General features: G+C 42.5%; 2 protein-coding genes across 9 annotated transcripts in view; both read right to left on the bottom strand.

Moving 5' to 3' along the window:
• Positions 1-9,320, bottom strand: part of ttc27 (tetratricopeptide repeat domain 27) — a 100,361-nt gene extending 91,041 nt beyond the window's left edge. Inside the window, exon 1 of the mRNA XM_017427223.3 lies at positions 9,010-9,320. Within this exon, the coding sequence (XP_017282712.1) occupies positions 9,010-9,100 (91 nt within the window). The 5' untranslated portion in view covers positions 9,101-9,320. The remainder of the gene's footprint in view (positions 1-9,009) is intronic.
• A 2,934-nt stretch (positions 9,321-12,254) lies between these two features.
• The window catches only part of birc6 (baculoviral IAP repeat containing 6), a 103,160-nt gene continuing 96,308 nt past the window's right edge, over positions 12,255-19,106 (bottom strand). For 7 of the 8 annotated variants that reach the window (XM_025009103.2, XM_017429910.3, XM_025009121.2 and 4 more), the window contains exons 72-73: positions 15,231-15,365; positions 12,255-13,508 (exon numbers count right to left, since the gene is read on the bottom strand). In XM_025009103.2, the coding sequence (XP_024864871.1) occupies positions 13,329-13,508; positions 15,231-15,365 (315 nt within the window). In that variant the 3' untranslated portion in view covers positions 12,255-13,328. The remainder of the gene's footprint in view (positions 13,509-15,230; positions 15,366-19,106) is intronic. The other variant, XM_017429920.3, reaches the window with a different exon arrangement.

The following is a 19,106-nucleotide window of genomic DNA, read 5'->3' as shown; positions in this document are numbered from 1 at the left end:
TTCAGGTCTGTCATAAAATACTTTGCTGCTCTCATTTAACACAAACTTCATTCTGTCTAATCTGTTTCAGATATTACAGCTCATAAACTATTACTGATAAGAACTGATAAATACACAATTAATGTGTTATAAACAATCAATATCTTACCTGTTTTACACAGGAACAGATGTTAATGAAGACCGACGAGCTCTTCTCACAGGTCAGAGACAAAGTTGTGGTGGAGTACAGAACAGAGTTATATACATAAAAAAATAAAAAATCCAAAGCCCTGAAAATCCCACAGAGCTCCATTAAATCCATTGTTAAAAAAAGGAAAGATTATGCCACCACATCAAAGCTGCCAAGAGAGGGTTGTCCACCAAAACTCACAAACTGGACAGGAGGGCATTAATCTGAGAAGCAAACAAGAAGCCAAAGATAATCCCGATGAAGCTGCAGCTCTTCTGTAGAGATGGGAGGATCTGTCCAGCGGGCCACTATAAGCTGCACAGAGCTGGGCTTCATGGACGTGAGGCCAAGGGGGAAAAAAAACAGTTTAAAGATAAATATAAGTTGGATCGTTTGGAATTAGCAAACGGTCCACTGGTCCATTGGAGACTTCCCAAACGTGTGGAACAAAGGGCTGTAATCAGACTAAAACTGAACGTTCTAACCATCAACATCAAGATGTCTGGCACAAGCCTAGCACTTCATCATGCTGAGAACGCCATCCCACAGTGAAGCATGGTGGTGGCAGCATCATGCTGTGGGGCCTGTTTTAGGTAGGTAGGTAGGTAGGTACATTTATTTATATAGCACTTTTCAGCACGAGGCGACTCAAAGTGCTTTACAACACAGAACAAAATTACAGACAAAGTTACAGAAACAAAATTACAGACAGGTACAAGATACAATGCATGGTCAGAGTTGAAGGAAAGATGGATGGAGCAAAATACGGAAAAACATTTGGGGGAAACCTGTTTGAGTCTTCCAGAGATTTGAGACTGGGTCGGAGGTTCAGCTTCCAGCAGGATGATGACCCTGAACACACCGCTGAAGCAACGCTCCACTGGTTTAAGGAGGAACAGATAAATGTCCTGGAACAACCCAGTCAAAACCCAGACCTCAGCTTCACTAGTATGATTTGAAAATTGTTGTAAACAAGTCATGCCCATCCAACCTGAAGGAGATGGAGCAGTTTAATCATGAAGAATGGGCAAAATGTTCCAGTGGTTAGAAGTGCCAAGATCATGGAGACAAACCTAAAGAGACTTAAAGCTGAAATTTCAACAAAAAGTGGCTCTACAAATGACTGACTTGGAAAGGGTTTTCAGGTTTTATTATGTACGTTATAGTAAGTTTTAGAGAGAACATCTTTGCAACCCATTGTCATGAAACCATAGGAAGGCAGATCAATGTTTGACTTTTTATTTAAAACAAATGAAAGAATGTTAAACCAAGAGGATCCACTTTATGCCATTTTCATGGTATGCTTTTTTAATGATTACATATCGGCAAGGATCCTCAACTTGAACATCACGGCACTGCTGTGTAGAGAATTAAAACATACATCCAGTTTAAAAGTTTCACCTTGCACAGATACGTTCCAAAACCTCTCAAGGTTGGTGGGTCTTGTCTACGTTTAATGTAGGAGCTCATTTAAACCCTGCAAAACTCTGTCTGCACCGAGGAGACAGCAGCAGTACGACCTCTGGGGTGTCCCGCTTACATGAACTCGCTCTCATTTTAATTACACTGTACACCATGATGGAGCTGCCATCAGGGCAGCTGAGGTCGTCCACCAGCCAGAACCCCCCCCTCCACGTGAACCTGTAATGAACTTCACGCTGCCCTGCCATTATGGTGTAGGAGTTTATATGAAGCAGAAAAAAAGGGCAGCTTGTGTAGAATCAAGGAGGACGGATTCATTAGTCTGGCTGATTGCTCTTTGTTGACGGACATTTGAGCTCCAACATCTGTCGGAGCGGAGGTTTCGCCCGTGATGTCACACAAACAGCACAGGCGACCTATGCGTCCCGCCATAAACGTCTCTGACAACACGTACCTCAGCTCTCTGACTGCTGACTTCAACTGTGTTTGAATTATCAGACAAATTAGATCATCAATAAACTATCGGTCTGCACCCAGTATTAATGATAAAAGTGCTACTGAACGAGTGGGAATGGGTCACTCCTTGTGTAGCTTTGCTGAATCTAGATGAGTTAATAAACAGCTGTGATCCAGGTGGAAACCAGTTATCGTTTACTACAAAATCAGCCATTTTATTGCTTCCAGAAAACTGAATTTTAACACTAGATTTCTGGGTAATTTCCGTGAAGTCATTTCAGAATCGTGTAATTTAGACGAACACGACTAACCTTCATAAAAAAAAAGAAGAGGATCTTTTGAAGTGAGGTCTAGCATGAAGGTTATGAACAACAAATATCTCACCTGTTGCAGACAGCTGCTCTAACGACCTCGATTTGGAGAAACAAAGTTTAACTCTGACTGAACTGATGAGCTAATGGCTAGTCTGAGCAGGGCCAAGATCAAAGTGGATCTTAAAACAATTCTAACCTTTAAAACTTTATATTGGTTTGACACTATTTTATAAAACTTTCCACCTCTGTCTGTAGCACTGTGCTACAGCTAGCTGCTGCTGCTGCTACCATCTGCACCTCCCCGGAGCTATAGATTATATATTTAAATACCTCCGTAATGTAAATTTGGTGAAGTAAAATGTTTTAAATGTGTTTGCATAAAGCACTATGACATTTTGAGACAGGAGTGTTTTTACGACAGCAGAAATTCACTTCAAAAAGATCCAAATTATCCCTTTAAGAACTGTTAATAAAGTAGACTTGTTTTTGTTGCATTTCAGACAAACATCTGTGATGAGAATTCAGCTGCCCGATCAGAATACGTGTCTGAAACGTGGTTTTGTTTTGACAAAAAGATAATTTGGGATTTTCATTCATCTCCAAAATAAATGAGAACAGATGCTCTTGTTTCTTGACCTGCAGCGGGCTTGTTGAGTTTTTTTTATTTGTCCCCAAAACTCATTTTACAAACTTTATGAACAGTCTGTTCCCTGTCACATTTTACAAATGAGATACGATGCGTTTTTTTGTACCGCTTTACAATCTTCGCTGACTGTTGGTGCTTTCGCTTGAGCTCCTGACGACCGCAAAGTTCACATCAGTGGGAATCCTCGACGAAATGTAAACCACTGCACAGAACAGCTGGTATTTTAAAATCACTTTAGCCATTTCAAACATCCCCTTGACAGCTCAGACCTCAATTCTTTCAGTGTCTCTTTAAGCCAACAAACTGAAGGCGTGGTCACAGCGTTGAATCAGCGTTAGCCTTTAATGGTCCCGCTGACCAGCTTGTGGCAAAATGATTATTGATTTCTGTTGCAAGTCGCTAAAGCAGAACAGGGAACATTACAGCTCCATCCCTCACACTTCTCCTTCGGACAACAAACTCAAGCATTTTCACTGCAGACTGAAGAAATACCTCTTGCCAAATCGGTTTTCCCAACAGGACAGAAACCTCTGAAAGCGATGATTTCGAAGACAACACAGTAAATGCTAGGAAGCCTTTTACTGATCAATGTGAGCAACAAGATTCCAAAAATATAAAGCCTGTTCATCAATTTATTGAAAAATATATATCATATGAAAGCAGATCTCAACTAAACAACATTTTCTTCACCCAGGTGTTCCTGTTCACATCGCCAGCTGTTCCTCTGATTTACTCAATTCTAATACTATCCATTTTGTTAACTCCAAACAAAAACCTTAACATCTTTATGTTTTTGCCACTTCCGGCTTTAGACCAAACATCATAGCAGGTCTCATAACCATCTTGTAAACCTTCACTTTCACTCTCGCAGCCATCCTTCTGTCATAAATCTCCTCTGGTGCTCGTTTAAACCAGGTGTGGACATCAAAACCAATGAGAGACCAAGCGGTTCTTTGTGAGATACATATTGCGCTCACTGATATCACAACAATGACCATTTTATGCCATGTTGTGGAACTTCACTGTTACACTCGTCTCCCTCTCATTACCTCCGCTAAGGAGGTTATGTTTTCCATAGAGTCTGTCCGTCCGTCTGTGTACAAGATTACTCAAAAACTTATAAACAGATTTTTAGGAAGCTTTCAGGAAACGTCAAACATGGTACCAGTGGTCTAATTTTGGTGGTGATCCGGTCAAAGGTCAAGGTCAAAGGTCAAAGCCACAGATCAGCCCGTGCTCTAACTCTGCAGCTGTATAACAGGAATGTCAAACTGCTCAGCTGGACACCTCACGGGTCAAAGTTGATGCCTGTTGATTTCAAGGTTCATGGGGTCAAAGGTCAAGGTCCCAGGTAACCCCTGTGTTAAAAACTTGTCTCTGCTCCTAAATGTGACCCTTTTGTTTCCTCCACCAAGAAAGTTCTGTTTCAGTTGGTCTGTTTGTCTGTCTGTTAGCAAGATCACATCAAAACTTTGAAGAAATGTGATTGTCACAAAAACCAATAGATTACATTTTAGTAATGATCCACATCTTTTAATCACGCTGTGATTGGTGGAAGTTTGTGCTCTCCGAGTGCTTCTAATTTACATGTATTCTAGTTCTACTGGCTTTCGTTTCTCTTCTGTCCAGAGCATACGTCCGCCACTCTTCCACCTGCTCCCTACTCTCACTACACATCACAATGACATATTTGCACATCAGAGTCCAAGGGGACTCCTGCCTGACCTCATCTGGTAACCTCTCCATCATCACAGCAGCCAAGAAGAGACTCAGAGCCCTTGTGTAATCCAAACCCAACCTTGAACCCATCTGTCACTCCAATTGCACATCTCACCATCGTCTCACTGTCCTTGTACAAGTCCTGCACTACCCTCACTGGAGGTGGACCAATTTTAGTTGGCCAACATTGGCCACTTCTTTAAAAGAAATACCAATCTACATTTGTTTTCCCCTAAATGCTGCATAAATCCTTATTTAAATGTGGGCAAACTGTGGCAGTGCAGCGAGGCAATGCAGTTTGAGGCACACATCTCCTTTTGGAAGGGCTTTGAGGATTAGATGTGCAAAACCCTGATTAGCACCCACAAAAGCCTCCCAATCCTTCAGTGAATTGAGACCTCTGTCGGGATGGTTGTAGATGTCCATCACAAACAGCACCAGGGACCGGTCATCTCCTCTTCTGTTTGCACTCTTCAGTCTGGTGAATCCAAACAAACCTAGCTTATTAATGCAGCCGTCAGACTGCCTATCCTGCACTCAAGATCGTGTTCTTTTCATTTTTATGCCTGCGTTGAGATTAAGATTGAGTGAGCTATCAGGGTGTCATCTCCAGCAAACGCTCAGAGGAGGTCGGACCAGCTGTGTGTCAGCAGCCTTTAGGGGATCACTCTGAAGAAGTCTGATGCCAGTTCTGATCGTCCACGACTAAAGAGCAGGGTCCAGTGTCCACATCCAGCAACTGAAGCTTCTCAGGTTGTTGGAAACGTTATCTAACACAGAGCTGTAATAATTTAGGATGAGTAGAAACAACGTGGCTCCTCTGTGGTGCCTTTTTTTTCCTCTATATGTAAACTGTAGAGGATTCAGAGTGGCAATGAGGTGTGATCCGATACGCAGCATAACAACCTGTTCAAAGCACACGGGTGTCTACAGGAGCGGAGTTAATGTCCAAACCTGTCACCCCACTGAAAGCTTATATAAAAAAAACAACTAATAAGGCAACAATCAGCAGATAGAGCTCTGCATTGAGCCTGAAGGAGAGAAACATTTCAGTTTAAGCAGGAGATGCAGCCTGTTTTATATTATATCTACGCTGCAACAAGGCATCGAATCAGATTTTTTTTCCTTTAAAAACACATTTCTCTTCTGATATTTCAGATTAAATATTGTCCCAAGATGCATGTTCTCATTACCATTGTATGCAGCATCTCAAAAAGATTTTATATAACAGCATCAGTGCGACAACGCGCCACCAAGACAATGTGCCGCTGATCCTCTGACGCTGCTGCAGAGTTAGACTAAATACAGTGAATTCACACCTTAGAGGCAGCATGACGTTATCAGTCCGACCTGCCTCACTCCAAACATGGAGCTGTCGTTGGACAGGAAGTGATCTGGATGCCCAAATCATCAAACAGGAATTAGAGGAAAATTCATTCTTAGACTCCAGCTTGTTTGGTATTTTAAGACTTTGACGTAAAAGTCTACAAATACACCTCTGAGAAAAATGATTTTTAAAAGACTTTATCAGCAACAGACTGGAAGAGGGATATTCCTGCCATTAGGAAGAAGGGTTATGTGGAAAAAGGTGTAAGTAATTAACATCTTACCTGCTATAAATAGCTTTTTGAAAGACCTCAGTTTGGAGAAATATAAGCTCTGTCCAAATAGCCAGTCTGAGAACTGTGTTTTCCGCTCTGTAGGGCGCACTGGATTATAAGACGCACTGTCAATGAATGGTCCATTTTCGAACTTTTGTGATATATAAAGCGCACTCAGCGAAACAAAACAGCCCCATCTTTTCGGAGAATAATGCACCGACGTAAGCGTCAAGAATAAACGCCTACAACTCTCGCTCAGGTCCGCGTGCCATGGAGCCCTGCGTGACATTTCAGAGCACGACTATAATAGAGACTTAATGCTGCAAGCGGTGTGGCTTTGTAGTTTACCAAAGTTGTACTAAAACATCCCGACTTCTTAGGCACAATGTCGATTTTTTGAGAAAATTGAAGGCTTTTAAGTGCGCCTTATAGTCTGGAAAATACAGCTTCAAAAACAACTTCAACCTCCAAGATTTCAAGCTTTATTTCATAAACATTTACAAAGCTGCCAATGTGGCATTGCATGGTTAGTTATATAGAACTCTGTAGTTAATTGCATCAGTAAATAGTGGCAGCTCCGGTGCAGCCAGGGCCCCTTTTTCTGCTTGGATTACCCACACAGTGCAAAACTGACCGAGGTGTAAAGATTTAAATCACAGAGTTTACAAGAACCAGAATTAAACACTAAAGACTGGAGTTGTTTTGAAACAGTAGTGATCAGTAGTCCAAGCAGACCAACTTACAAAGTGGATCACTACCATCTTAAAACATCTCCAATTTTCTAAATTTCACTGCAGTTCATACAAATGGTCTTATTTAAACCTTTACACAGCCTTTAATTTAAATTAAATCCGGTTACCCCTGCAGAAATGTGATGAACTTCCTGTTGAATTTCACCCCAGTGCTACAGCTAGCTGCTGCCATTTCTTTTGAAAATAACCACATAGTTCTCTGTAAATGACAGCGTAATGCTAGAAATAAGTGTTCTTGTGAATTGTTGTGAAATTCTGTATTGGTTCTGTTCTAAGATGGCAGCAATTAGGGGTGGGAGTTGGAATCTATTAGTTAATAACAAACTGCAAAAAGCGGGAATCTAAAGCGCCGAGGTGCAGCGGCTGGATTATTTATGGCACGGGCACAACAGAGACTTAAACAAGTGGCACGTATAACAGCGTCTGTGAAGTCAAAGTGAAAAACGACGTTCACAAGAGCCACACTATACCCAAGATGTGTACAAGTTTCCACCCGGAGGAGGAGAAAGACTGCTGGTTGTTGTCGCCGCTCCCAAAGCCGGCATATCACCGGGCTGAGACCACCGGCGACTAGTCTCCAGATTGTCTCGAAGCGTTTGCACGATGTTGTTGATGTGAGTGAAGGTGGGAGACAAAGTAATGTAAGGCTCAGAGTACAGCTTTCCAAGCTGCGAACAAAAAAATAGTAATAGTCAAATAATAGTAAACATAGCAGCATGGCTCGCCGGTCAGGCTTCAAGAAAAAAAAATTTGCCTTTTTTCCTCTTGAAAACTTTGATTCGCCAACTACTCTCCAACAGATGCAGCCCAGAGAGATTTTATGGTCAGGTTTCTGTTTGGAGTGTGATGATGGACAAGTCCACACGCATTAATAAGTGTTTTATAATCACATTGCAGCTTCCTGATTCGTAAGGCGTCCAAGAGTCCCACTCCTAGGAACAATCCACTTCGGTCTTAGCTGTGTTCTAACTAGCCATTAGCCCATTGGTCCTGACAGTTGTAAAGTCTCCAAAATGAGGCTGTTTAAAGAGCAATATACAACAGGTAACATACTGTTTGTTCATAACTTTCGCACAGAACACCACTTCAGCATGGCCGGAATGTCCCTTTAACCTCAGGTGTTCGGTCCAAGAGTGGCTCACTTTTGTAGGAGCAGAATTACGCACGGATTAATCACCTGTTAGGGTGAAAACCCTGAACTAACTAATAGGTAAGAACTTCATTCTGACACCAGCAGAACCTGAGCAAAACCTGGTGCTCCAAGCTGTTCCTGAGAGGTGCATTGTAATCAGTCTGATTAGGCAAGTCAGGACCCGAACCGAGCCGAGCCGAGCTCCAACAACCACAGAGTTTCAATAAGAAGGCTTTTGTGTTATTATATCACAGACACAAGCTGATGGAAATAATCCCGCCTGCATTGTCAGCTGTGGTTCGGTGTCGGTTCTAGTGTTCCGCCGGTGGCAGACCCGGACCTGCACGTAGCGGTGCAGGTGTGAAAACTACACACAGAAAAAAAGGGGCTCATTCCTACTTAATCTCGGGTTCTGTTCAAAACTGACCCATTATTTTGTTGAAAAATGTAAGCCGAACAGCAAAGCAGCTCACAGCATTTCAACCCGCTGTGGTATTACTCCGGCATATATGTACCACGGAACCCGAAGTCAAATTTGTCAAGTTTTCAGCGGAGTCTGGCACATTTACGCGCTGAAGTATCGTCGCGTGCGGTGCCCACAAATTTCTTCAGTTACGTTTAAAGGTCCAAAGCGATGCAGCTAATGAGATGATGGATTCAGTCTGCTGTGTTTAAAATAAATGTCTTTCATCCCTAAAACGAACCCCTGTGCTCCACAAAGAGCGGACAGACACGCACATAAAACCAGAAAGAAAACACGAGATGAGAGGGAAAAAAAACGCATCCCCCGAGTCTCACCTGCCAGAGTCCCGATGTTCTGCTTCCACTCCGCAGCCTCTCCGGCTGTCAGGAAGCCTCTGAGAACCGGGACCTCCACACCGAGCGGCATGATGGCCGAACACCGAACCCGAGGACGGCAGGACGGTTCCGAGTTCACAACGGCTCGCCTACTGAACCGAGTCGCTGCTTCACTATCCCGCAGAAAAAAAATGTTTTTATCTATCCATGTGGCCAAAGAGGCATCAGTGAGCAGCCATGACACAACGCGCGTTGCATTGTGGGAAACGCAATGAAGCGACGGGGAAGAGCGCAGTTCGAAATGTTCACTTGTTCCCTCCGTAGTGCTCACTACAGAGAGAGGACGCCAGAGGTGGCCAGCTGTGTCCGCGTGGCTAACGTTAATTAAACGGAGCGGCGCGTCATAATTATGCGCCGAGAGTCTATGTGTCGCATAAGAACTGTTAGCGGCGCAAATGTGCTCGTTTCGACTGAGAACGTGTTCTAATGTACACAATTAGTGTATATAATACCGAAATAGAACTTAGCAGCACAAATACGATCTTATTCGTACTTTTTGTTGTGCTGCATTTACACAAACATTAACTGTCACAACCGTCAAAGCCTCAATAAAGCCTCCTCCATGATGCCAAAAACTGCGACTTTCAGCTCTGTACATTCTGCTAAACTGTTAATCTGGGTTTTTAGTACGCCTCAGACAGATGGGTGGTGGCGAGAACAGGAAATAATTGATCACATAAGGAGACATAGAATCAATGCAGCCGAGTGTAAGATCTCAAAAGATCTTAAAGTAAGATCTGCTGCTTATTTTTTAAAGGAAGTTTCTGTGGGGTAGTCATGAACAGTTATCCAACCCCCAGCAGACAGCAGAATGGTCTCAGAAAATTAGGGAGAAATTTTCTTCTTCAACTAACCACTCCTCAGAAGATGGCTCAAAGAGTGAATTTCCATCTTCCAAAGCAACTCAAACTTAATTTTTTTTTAAATTCAGAAGGCAGGTTAGTTCAGCACCTGGACTCTTCTACTCTAAAGCCCTGCTGCTGTAATGATGCAGTATTTGGTTTAACATCGTCTTGCCGAAATTTGCAAGACCTTCCCTGAAAAAAAAAAAAAAAAGTAGTTTGAATAGGAGCATTTGTAGTTCTAAAACCTGTGTATACTTTTCTGCACTGATGGTACCTTTCCAGATGTGTAAGCTGTCCATGGCAAAGGCACTAATGCACATCCATACCATCAGAGAGGCAGGTTTTGATATTCTGGATGGTTCATCTCCTCTTTAGTATGGAGGACCTGACTTTGTGGTTCCCAAAAATGATTTCAAATTTCAATTTGCCCGTTTTGAGGTTTCCACTTTGGTCCAGAGAAGACAACCTTTCTGGACGGTGTTCACATCTGCCTTCTGCTCTGTATGATGGAGCTTCAACCAGTATTTGTAAATGCTAGGGGAACTGTTTACACTGATTTGTGGAAGCATCCCTGAGCCTCCGCAGTGATGTCCTGAACAGAATCAGATCACAGGTATCCAATATTGACTTTAAGTTGTGAAACAGTTTACATCTTCATAAAACTGCTCAGTTTAGAAAGTCGTAAGAAGCTATATTCAAGACCCAGCTCTACTATCTGACACTCAGCTCAAGTTGGACAACTTGATTTTCAAAATCTTTTTGCTATGTCATCACTTTATTTTATGTATTGATACTTACGTCACACTTTTGTTAATCTTCTTTTTTTTTTTTTTTTTTTTGCTGCACATCGTTCTGGCGCATGTTTTGTTGTTGGTAAAGTGCTAAATGAATAATAAAAATGACACTGACACGAGTCTGTGTGAGCACAGCTTTGACTGGTACAGCATGTTTATTCTAAAATTATTAATTAACAAAGCCAGTTTGAAAAAACTGAACCAAAGTCTTTTCTTGAAATGAAGTATTTGCTGAGAATACTTTGGTTTAGAAGTGGTTAAAGACTGCTTACTCTTAGTCCAACATGTTTTTGACACGTTTTGTGATCCAAACTGGTGCTGCTGAATGTCGATATGTCTTCATTTTGTTTGCATCAGCCCAAACTGAATATCTGAGAGTGTCTAAAGGAATTAGGAAAATTACAAAATCCAATTCCTTCATGACAGCCACTACACTGTTCTGATCATGTCTGGAGTAATTGGTCTAACTTAATTAAAAACATGTTTTCTGTCTGTAATAAGAATCTCTCTTTCTGTGTGACGTCAGAGATGAGATCAGAGGCGTACAGTAACTTGAGCTAATAACAGCCCAAATTAAAATATTTATGCCTTTCATTCTTGTTACTCCTACAATATGTAAAGAGATATACCGACCATTCTGAAGTGGGTTTCTGTGGAAGAGTTGTTGCAAACAGCTCTTTAGAAGACCTCAGTTTGGTAGAAATAGTTTAATTCTGACAGGACTGATGAGCTAAAGGCTAGTCCAAACGCAATCAAGCGTTTCTAAAAACAGCTCCAATCTCTAAGACTTCATAGCATTTGATCCAATCATTGTTTTAAACTTTTTTACTCTGTCGTTAATTTTAAAATTTGTGGTTATTTTATTCTGTCATTACCTGAAAGTGTAAATAAGAGGAAGCTGGGACACTTCCGGTGCAGCCTGGGGTTGAATCCAGCATGAATGTCATAGTTCTGCTATCTTGATTGTGTAACAGAAAACTGACAGCGATGTGAAGGTTTAAAGCAGGGCTCTCCAACCCTGGTCCTTGAGGGCCACTATCCTGCATGTTTTACTTGTTTCTCTGCTCCAACCCACCTGATTCAGTGGTTAAATCACCTCTTCATGTTCTGTAGAAGCCTGTTAATCACCCATTGATTCAAATCAGGTGTGTTGGAGCAGAGAAACAAGTAAAACCTGCAGGATAGTGGCCCTCAAGGACAAGGATCGGAGGCCACTAGTTTAAAGGGTAGCGTTTGGATAAAATCCAGAAGATTGGAGTTGTTTGAAACCCAGAAATGATAAGTTCCTTCACACCGTCTGAGCAGATTACTTCCATCTTTAAAAAGCTCTAGTTTACAAAATTTTACCGCGGTTCACGCAAACACTTCAACTTTTACGTCGCCATTACTGTTGAGCTCCAACCTCACTCATAACGGGTGGAATACCCCTTTAATATGTAGGCAGACATGTCTCCATCGTCGCGGTGTGTGATCTGAGACCACCCTCTTCTTGGTTCCCTCCTGCGAAGCGACTGAAATGCCGAAAGAAAGCACTCGCACAGTCACAGTCCGTACTTCGTTTAATGTCCTCGCAAACGGATTACAGGTCTGCTCTGAGGAGTGAGTAAAGTAGAAAGTGCTTTTCGTGTTCACTGAAGTCGCAACAGAATAGAAAAGATCAAAGCAGTTTTTGTCTGGTATCAGACAGAGCAGATATCTGTAAAAAAAACAAAACAAAACAAAAAAAAAACAAGACCAGTGGAGAATTGAGTAAAGGTCTTCTGTCGGGAGTGTTCGGTGCAGATTAAAAGGCACACATCACAGCTTTCGGATGTCTCTGGGGATTGCTGCGCGCGCTCAGGAAAACCCATACAACATGCACAAACCTTTTAAAGTTCATTTCCCACATGACTCGGACGCACGGCCCTGTCATCTGCGATCACGTCAATAAAAATCAGTCACGAAGTTCTGAGAGGCGACAAGTGTTTATCAAGAGCATGGCAAAGCCTTTTAATTTGAAGCCTATGAAAGGGATAACATAGCATTTAAAATGTCCATTGCAACCTTTATTCAAGTGGATATGATCCGAGAAAATCAAACGCAGCCAGGGGATAACCGGGGTGGGGTGGTTTTTTATCTCAGATTCAGTTACCTGTGTGATTTCTTTCTTTTTTTTTCTTCCTTTTTTTTAAATAATATGCTTAAAGAAACAGCAATATGTCCTTGGTTGGTTACAACTGTCTTTGCGCTAACAGTCCAAAAGAAATTAAAAAAGAAAAAACATTCAGTAAACATTCTTCTCTAAAGGTAGTTTCCCTCATATAATCTGTCTTCTTCTTCTGCCATTATGTATACATAAACAAGTTTAATAGCATACCAATCAGTGGTTATTTCACAATTGGAAAAAAAAAAAAAGCACAAAATGTTTACAGTCTTTTACAAGTAAATAAAAGTTTTTGTTGACTCTTTAATAAGGGCGTAGCATAGTTCAGAGTTCGTCTTTGTCGGCCTCTGGAGTCCCCGCGTTTTCTGCTAATCTGCAATTAGATCTTTACATACAAATATTGACAAAAGTTGTGGCTCGGCCATCGAGTCTTTAAAGAATCCGAAAGTGGATGGTGGGGCAGCGGAGGGCCGAGTCTCATAGCTGGCCCTCGCTGCAGTGGCTGTCCTGACTGCCGCCGGGCTTCTCCGCGTCCTGGCCGGGTGCGTCCTTGAGGAGGAGGGCGGCACTCTTCTCGGAGAACTCGTCGGCGTCGGGCTCCAGGCCGTCGGGGCAGGGCAGCTTCAGGAGCTCCTCTCTGAGCTGAGCGGTGTGTCTCTGCAGGGAGGGAACACGCAACGGGCTCTCAGAGGCCATCGCAATAAAACTTTACAGACATTCTGAGCTTTTTCCCACCCCAATTTGTCCTAAATTGTTCTGACTTTCCTTGTCTAAGATGCCTTAAATACAGTTATGACCAAAAGGTCCACCCTCTTTCCATTCTAGGGCTTTATATCAGAACATAAAAACATGATCTGCTCTTTACCAGGTTCTAAAATGAATCAAATCTAACCTCAGGAATCAATCTCAAGTGCAGCCTGATCGTCTTGCAATGAGAATATCTACAGGACTGATGCTAAGCTAAATGAACGGAGCTGTAGGAAATACTAAGGGGTAAAAAAAAAAAGTCTGGATGACGTCACTGCATGGACTTTATCGTCATGACAGAGAAAGCTGTAGATCAGGGTGGGCAACATTTTGCTTCCAGAGGGCAGAACGACCCAAATCCATCAAAGAACTAAAAAGAAAACTTCTTTCAGACTAAATCAACTGGAAGATGTCTCTAAATTTCTTTTTCTTCCCTTTCATATTCAAACGAGTTGCAGCATAGTTAGCACACTTGGTGGAAATACCCAGATACCCACTAAATATCAGACGTACTCTCTGTACACTGGCATTTATGACAAAATATGCTAGCTTAAAATACACAAAAAGAAAGTTTTATGTTTGCTTTTAGAAGCATCAACGCTCAGTTTGGTTCTGGAACCACAAAGGACAATTAAGCAGGTAAAAAAAATAAATAAAAGAATTGGTCTATCATAGTCCAAAGGTTTTAGATGCATATATCCAAGATATTTAATTTGGGCTTTGAATTCAGTCATTAAAGTGGAGGTTTTCATGAAGATTGTCCAAATGTCACTTTCTGTCCTCAGCCTGTAAACGGCTCGAGATGCAAATAAATCTCTGCTGCCGTATCTCAGACCGAGGAAAACCCAGAAGAGGGACATGAGAGGGCTGCAGCTGCATCCGAGTGCAGCTTCTTATTTACAGAGGGGATTTGCTGTGTTGATTTAGAGACAGAGGGAGCGGGGGGCCATGCTTCAGTCAGCTGGGGGGTGTCCCCTGCAGCCAGTCGCTGTTTATTAGTGGGACATGAGGGACGGTGTTGATCTGCTGCCCGTCAGCTTCCTCTGTGAGGCCAAACAACATGGATACAGGAGCGCCGCGCTGATTTAATGGAAGCAACGTTTTGAACTATCAAAGCAAAATCTGCTCTCAGACTTTAATTCGGTTTGATAGCATTTTATAACTTCTAAAACTGAGCCCACCAGTCCAGTCTGGATGTCCTCAGAAAGTCTTGATAAATCTCTGATTAAACAACTGAGACAACTGAATCCTAAGAACTCATGCTTTCTGAAAAAAACAAAACAAAAGTTTTTCACTGTAGGACAGAGAATGAAATCCTGCTTTTTTTTGTCCCCCCACAGCAGCTGCGTTAAACAGCTCACCAGTGACAGGAATCGTAATGTTCGGGATGTTGTTTTCCACATGAAAACTTCTCAATCATACCCAATCTCACAGTCACGGTGTGGCCCAGTTATTACGTTTCAGGCTCAGAAAAAGCAGACACGCCGAGCAGGGAGCGTCGAATGATTGATCTAATATGTCGCTTCAGAGCTGAACAAACCCGGCGCTCGATCAAATTGTAGCTGGATTCAACCTAAAACCTCCCCAACCTGTAATTCTGACCGCTGCGCTCCGTTGACTAAACGAAATTACCTTCAGAGCAGCGGCATGATGGGACATGGTGCGGCCGACCCTCTTGTCGCTGCTGTACTGCTGGATGTCGGCGATCCAGTCCTCACACTGAGTCATAATCTCGGCTCTCTTCAGGTAGAAATGTTTGTGGATCACCTGCGGACACACAGGAGTTCGGTCACTTTTAAAAACCATTTCCTTGAACTCCCGTCATTAAAATGGTTCCCAGCTGTATATGAAAAGATCTATACATTCAGACCAGGATGGGGAAAAAACACCGTTACGAGTTCCTACATTCATGTAGAGGAACACAAAAGGCAGAACTCTGAAGTGTAGATGTGTAGGTCCCAAACAAAACGAGTGAACCAAGAACAAGATGGCTGACGAGACACACAAGCAGCTCCTTCTGCACTGAAAGCCATAGTTCGGAAGTGTTTTGGCTTCTACGAAGTTAAAAGGGGAAATGACGTTCACAAGAGTCACTATTTGCGAGTTGGGAACATGTTTTTACCGGGAGAATAGCAAATTCTGCACAGAATTTCAATCCACATTCAGGGGTTGAAAACCAGGACTTTCACGCTATGCTTCGCACTTTAGAGCCATGATATTCGAAGATGCGAACAACTATTCCCACATTCTACAACAAGACCTAAACTGAGTGGAAACGCTGACAAAAGCTGGCAGCTGTAACGTGATGTCTGGGCATCCATCGCTGCAGAATCGTATGTCACGGTTATCAGCATTTTGACTTCTTTTTTGTTCATTTAACTCCCAAAATCATCTTCGTATGAAAGTTGTTTTCACTGTAAACGGCAGTGTAGAGCAGAACATTTTGTTTCTTTTAGGTCTGAGAGATTCAAGGCCCAGGATTTAGACTGAAGAGTGATTATGGATCTATCAAGATGCATTGATGATGGTTTTATAACCACATCCCAGCTCTTTGAAACATAACTTTAATCGAATCGAATTGTGAGATGCCTAAAGATTCACACAATACAAGAGCATTTAGGAAAACACTGTTTTTACTGTGAAGAAAGGGGGGAGACATCTCACTTGAGTAGGCTGCAGCTATTAAATACTTGAGTAATCAGACACTCTATTGAAGAATCCATTAATTAATCAAGCGTTCAGATAAACACAGACTATATCAGTCGTTCCTGAGCTGTTTTAGCAGAAAGACTCAGACTTGTACTGACAATAACACCTGCCACTTTTCCCTCTCTGTCATTAGTATCGTGCTGTTCACAAAATATCAGTTTAGTTACAGTATTTAGTTTTCATTTAGAAGAAATCCTTCTCCAGAGCAACTGTCTTCATATAAAAAAAAGCCACCAGACACCAGGAGTTTGGTTCTTTCTAGGGATGATCTGTCAGAATCACTGACTGTTTGATCCAGCATTTATTCTTCTTGTTTAAGGTGATCACGTCTCTGACAGAGCTGAACGGGAGAATTAGCCGTTTTTGTTACCGTGTTTGATCCGAGTGCAACATCTTGTCCCTTAATGATCCAAAACTTTGTCTTTTTCTCCAAAAACCTATTTTAACACTGAATCAGTCTGAAGGGAATCGAGCTCAGATGAAATATTGCAAATCCTCCATTTCCTGGAAGTCCAACTACTTGTCTGTAAAGCAGGACTTGATTTCCTCTTGCTGCTCGCTGTAAATCTATATGTAAGGATGCTGGAGTCATTCATCTGCTGCGTGCATTGATCCAACTCATGTTTGACATTTTTCTAACTCTTAACTCCAGTTTGTGGTGGCTTAATCACAAAAGGTGCATTTTATGTTGGCTCGCTCAGAGCATCTCTAAAAAGTTGTTGTTCAAGTTGTTTTATTGTGGTGAGCTTTTTTGGTTTTACTGTATTTTCACCTTCGTTTTCATTTTTCTCTTCATTATTTTCCTCTTTTCCTCATTTGCCCAATGTAGTGTAAGTGATTCAGCCCTTCACATGAGGCTGAAATAGTTGTCAAAGGTGACTGATGTTAGGTTCACCTACAAGATTTTAAAGTGTGTGGCACCACATCTACCGTGAACCCACTGAGACTCCAGGACTCTCCAAGGAGGAGAAAACAAAGCATGTTGGGTAGCGTCTGGACTTCACTTTGTATTAAGACCCATCGGTCTGAATACTGATTTTCTTCTACTATTGGAAACAATATTGCACATTGTACAGGGGGGAAAAAAAGTGTGAACAAATGAATAAACTGTACAGTCCCAGCAGCACAGTGACACGAAGGAAAAAAAGACCGCAGCTGAATTTGTCTGTCAGTTTTGGATCTGCATCAAAATCTCTCCAAGTTTGAAGTCAGAAACCCTGTTTTAGTTCATGAAACGACACTCTGTATGTATAAACACTTATGATTACTGAGAGACAAAGCAGGTTCACATATTTAATCAGTCTCTTATTGATTCACTGCATCCACAGTGCATCGCAGTCACACAGACGAGAAGATTTCTGGTGCGTCCGTGGGCAGACTGTGAAAAATAAAATTGATGAGATAGAAAATGACTACTTCTGAGTCAAAACCTGCCAAACGAGTGTTGCAGGTTGTTGAAAGAAGTTGAGAAATGTCAGAGTAAAAGGTTCAGAGAGGCAGCAGGACACTTTATGAACGGTTTCAGAGTGTGTGATTGAAGATGGAACTACACCAATTCCTCTTTCTGTAAGTGTGTGTGTGTGTGGGGTGTTTATCCTCTGGGGTGTTTAGGTCACTCTGACATCATACATGCAGCACTCTGCTCAATGGATGATGTCAATCAGCTAAACTCAAGTTTCTCGCTCTCCTGCCCCTCCAGTCCACGTCCTAGCAACAGTCGCCAGGGCTGAGCCATCAGTATGCAGCGAGCGCTCGGAGAACCGGGCTGTAGCTGCTGTTCTGATGGAGGGAGGCGATTAGTTATTATGGTGGCTGCAGAGGAGAGGAGAAGCAAAGGAGGGGGGAGGCAGAGACGGGGAGGTTAAGCTCTGCTTTAATCTTTCTCGTCCTTATGCATCTTCCTTTACTCTCTCAGTGTTCATTCCTCTGTCCGTCCCACCCACTCCCCCGGCTGCTTTCAGTCACACCCACTGAGGTGGGGCGTCCTCGGCTCGGGGAGGGACAGTCCAAGGTCACATGTGTGGTAAACACAGTGAGATCGAGCTTCGTTTTAGCTGAGGGAAAAAAGGGGTCGGGCCATGATGAGAAACCCCTCAGACCGTCAGTCACACATGGCGTGGATCAGATGTGTGCCGGATCGAAGGTGCCGCTTCTTCTCGTGGCTCCACGTGGAATCGACCGGCAGTGGTTTGACTTTTCGCGTCTGGGCATGGCCATCGATCACGGTGGGAACAGAAACTCCGACTGTAAAGGGTTTCTGATTGTGAGCCAGGAAGGGTATTACGGAGTCTTAAATGACCTTTCAGGAAACATGTTTAATATGTTTTCACACACACTGGTGCACAAAGGAAAAGTACATTTAACTCATGTGTGGTCAGAGACGAGTTCCTCTGATGGAAAGATGCTGTCCTGTGACCTTTGAGGTAATCCACTTATTTCTCCACAGGGCAGAGGAGGTCAAAGACTAGACTGATTCCCACAGATGGTAAAACTCGCTTTTCGTCTTGGTTTTCTGTTTCCCGACTGTAATATGAGAAGGGCTTGAAGATACGTTCTTTGAACCTTTACTAGTTCAAGTTAATACAATTTAAAATGAGATCTCAGTGAATTTAAAAACAGCTCTAATTTAGACAGAACAATCTCAAGAAGCTGTTGTCTAGTTGGAACAATAGCATTGTGCTATTTACTGAAAAACACTAGAAATCTGTAACTGCGTTGGGAGTCCAGAAAGCTATGAAGTGGTGAAGTCAAACTCTGTTACGTCTTTGTATCGATGTCCTCTTTTCCCCCACTCGGTTT

The sequence above is a fragment of the Kryptolebias marmoratus genome, linkage group LG22, assembly GCF_001649575.2.
Source record: "Kryptolebias marmoratus isolate JLee-2015 linkage group LG22, ASM164957v2, whole genome shotgun sequence".
NCBI lineage: Eukaryota > Metazoa > Chordata > Actinopteri > Cyprinodontiformes > Rivulidae > Kryptolebias > Kryptolebias marmoratus.
This window is presented reverse-complemented; position numbering and strand designations above follow the sequence as displayed.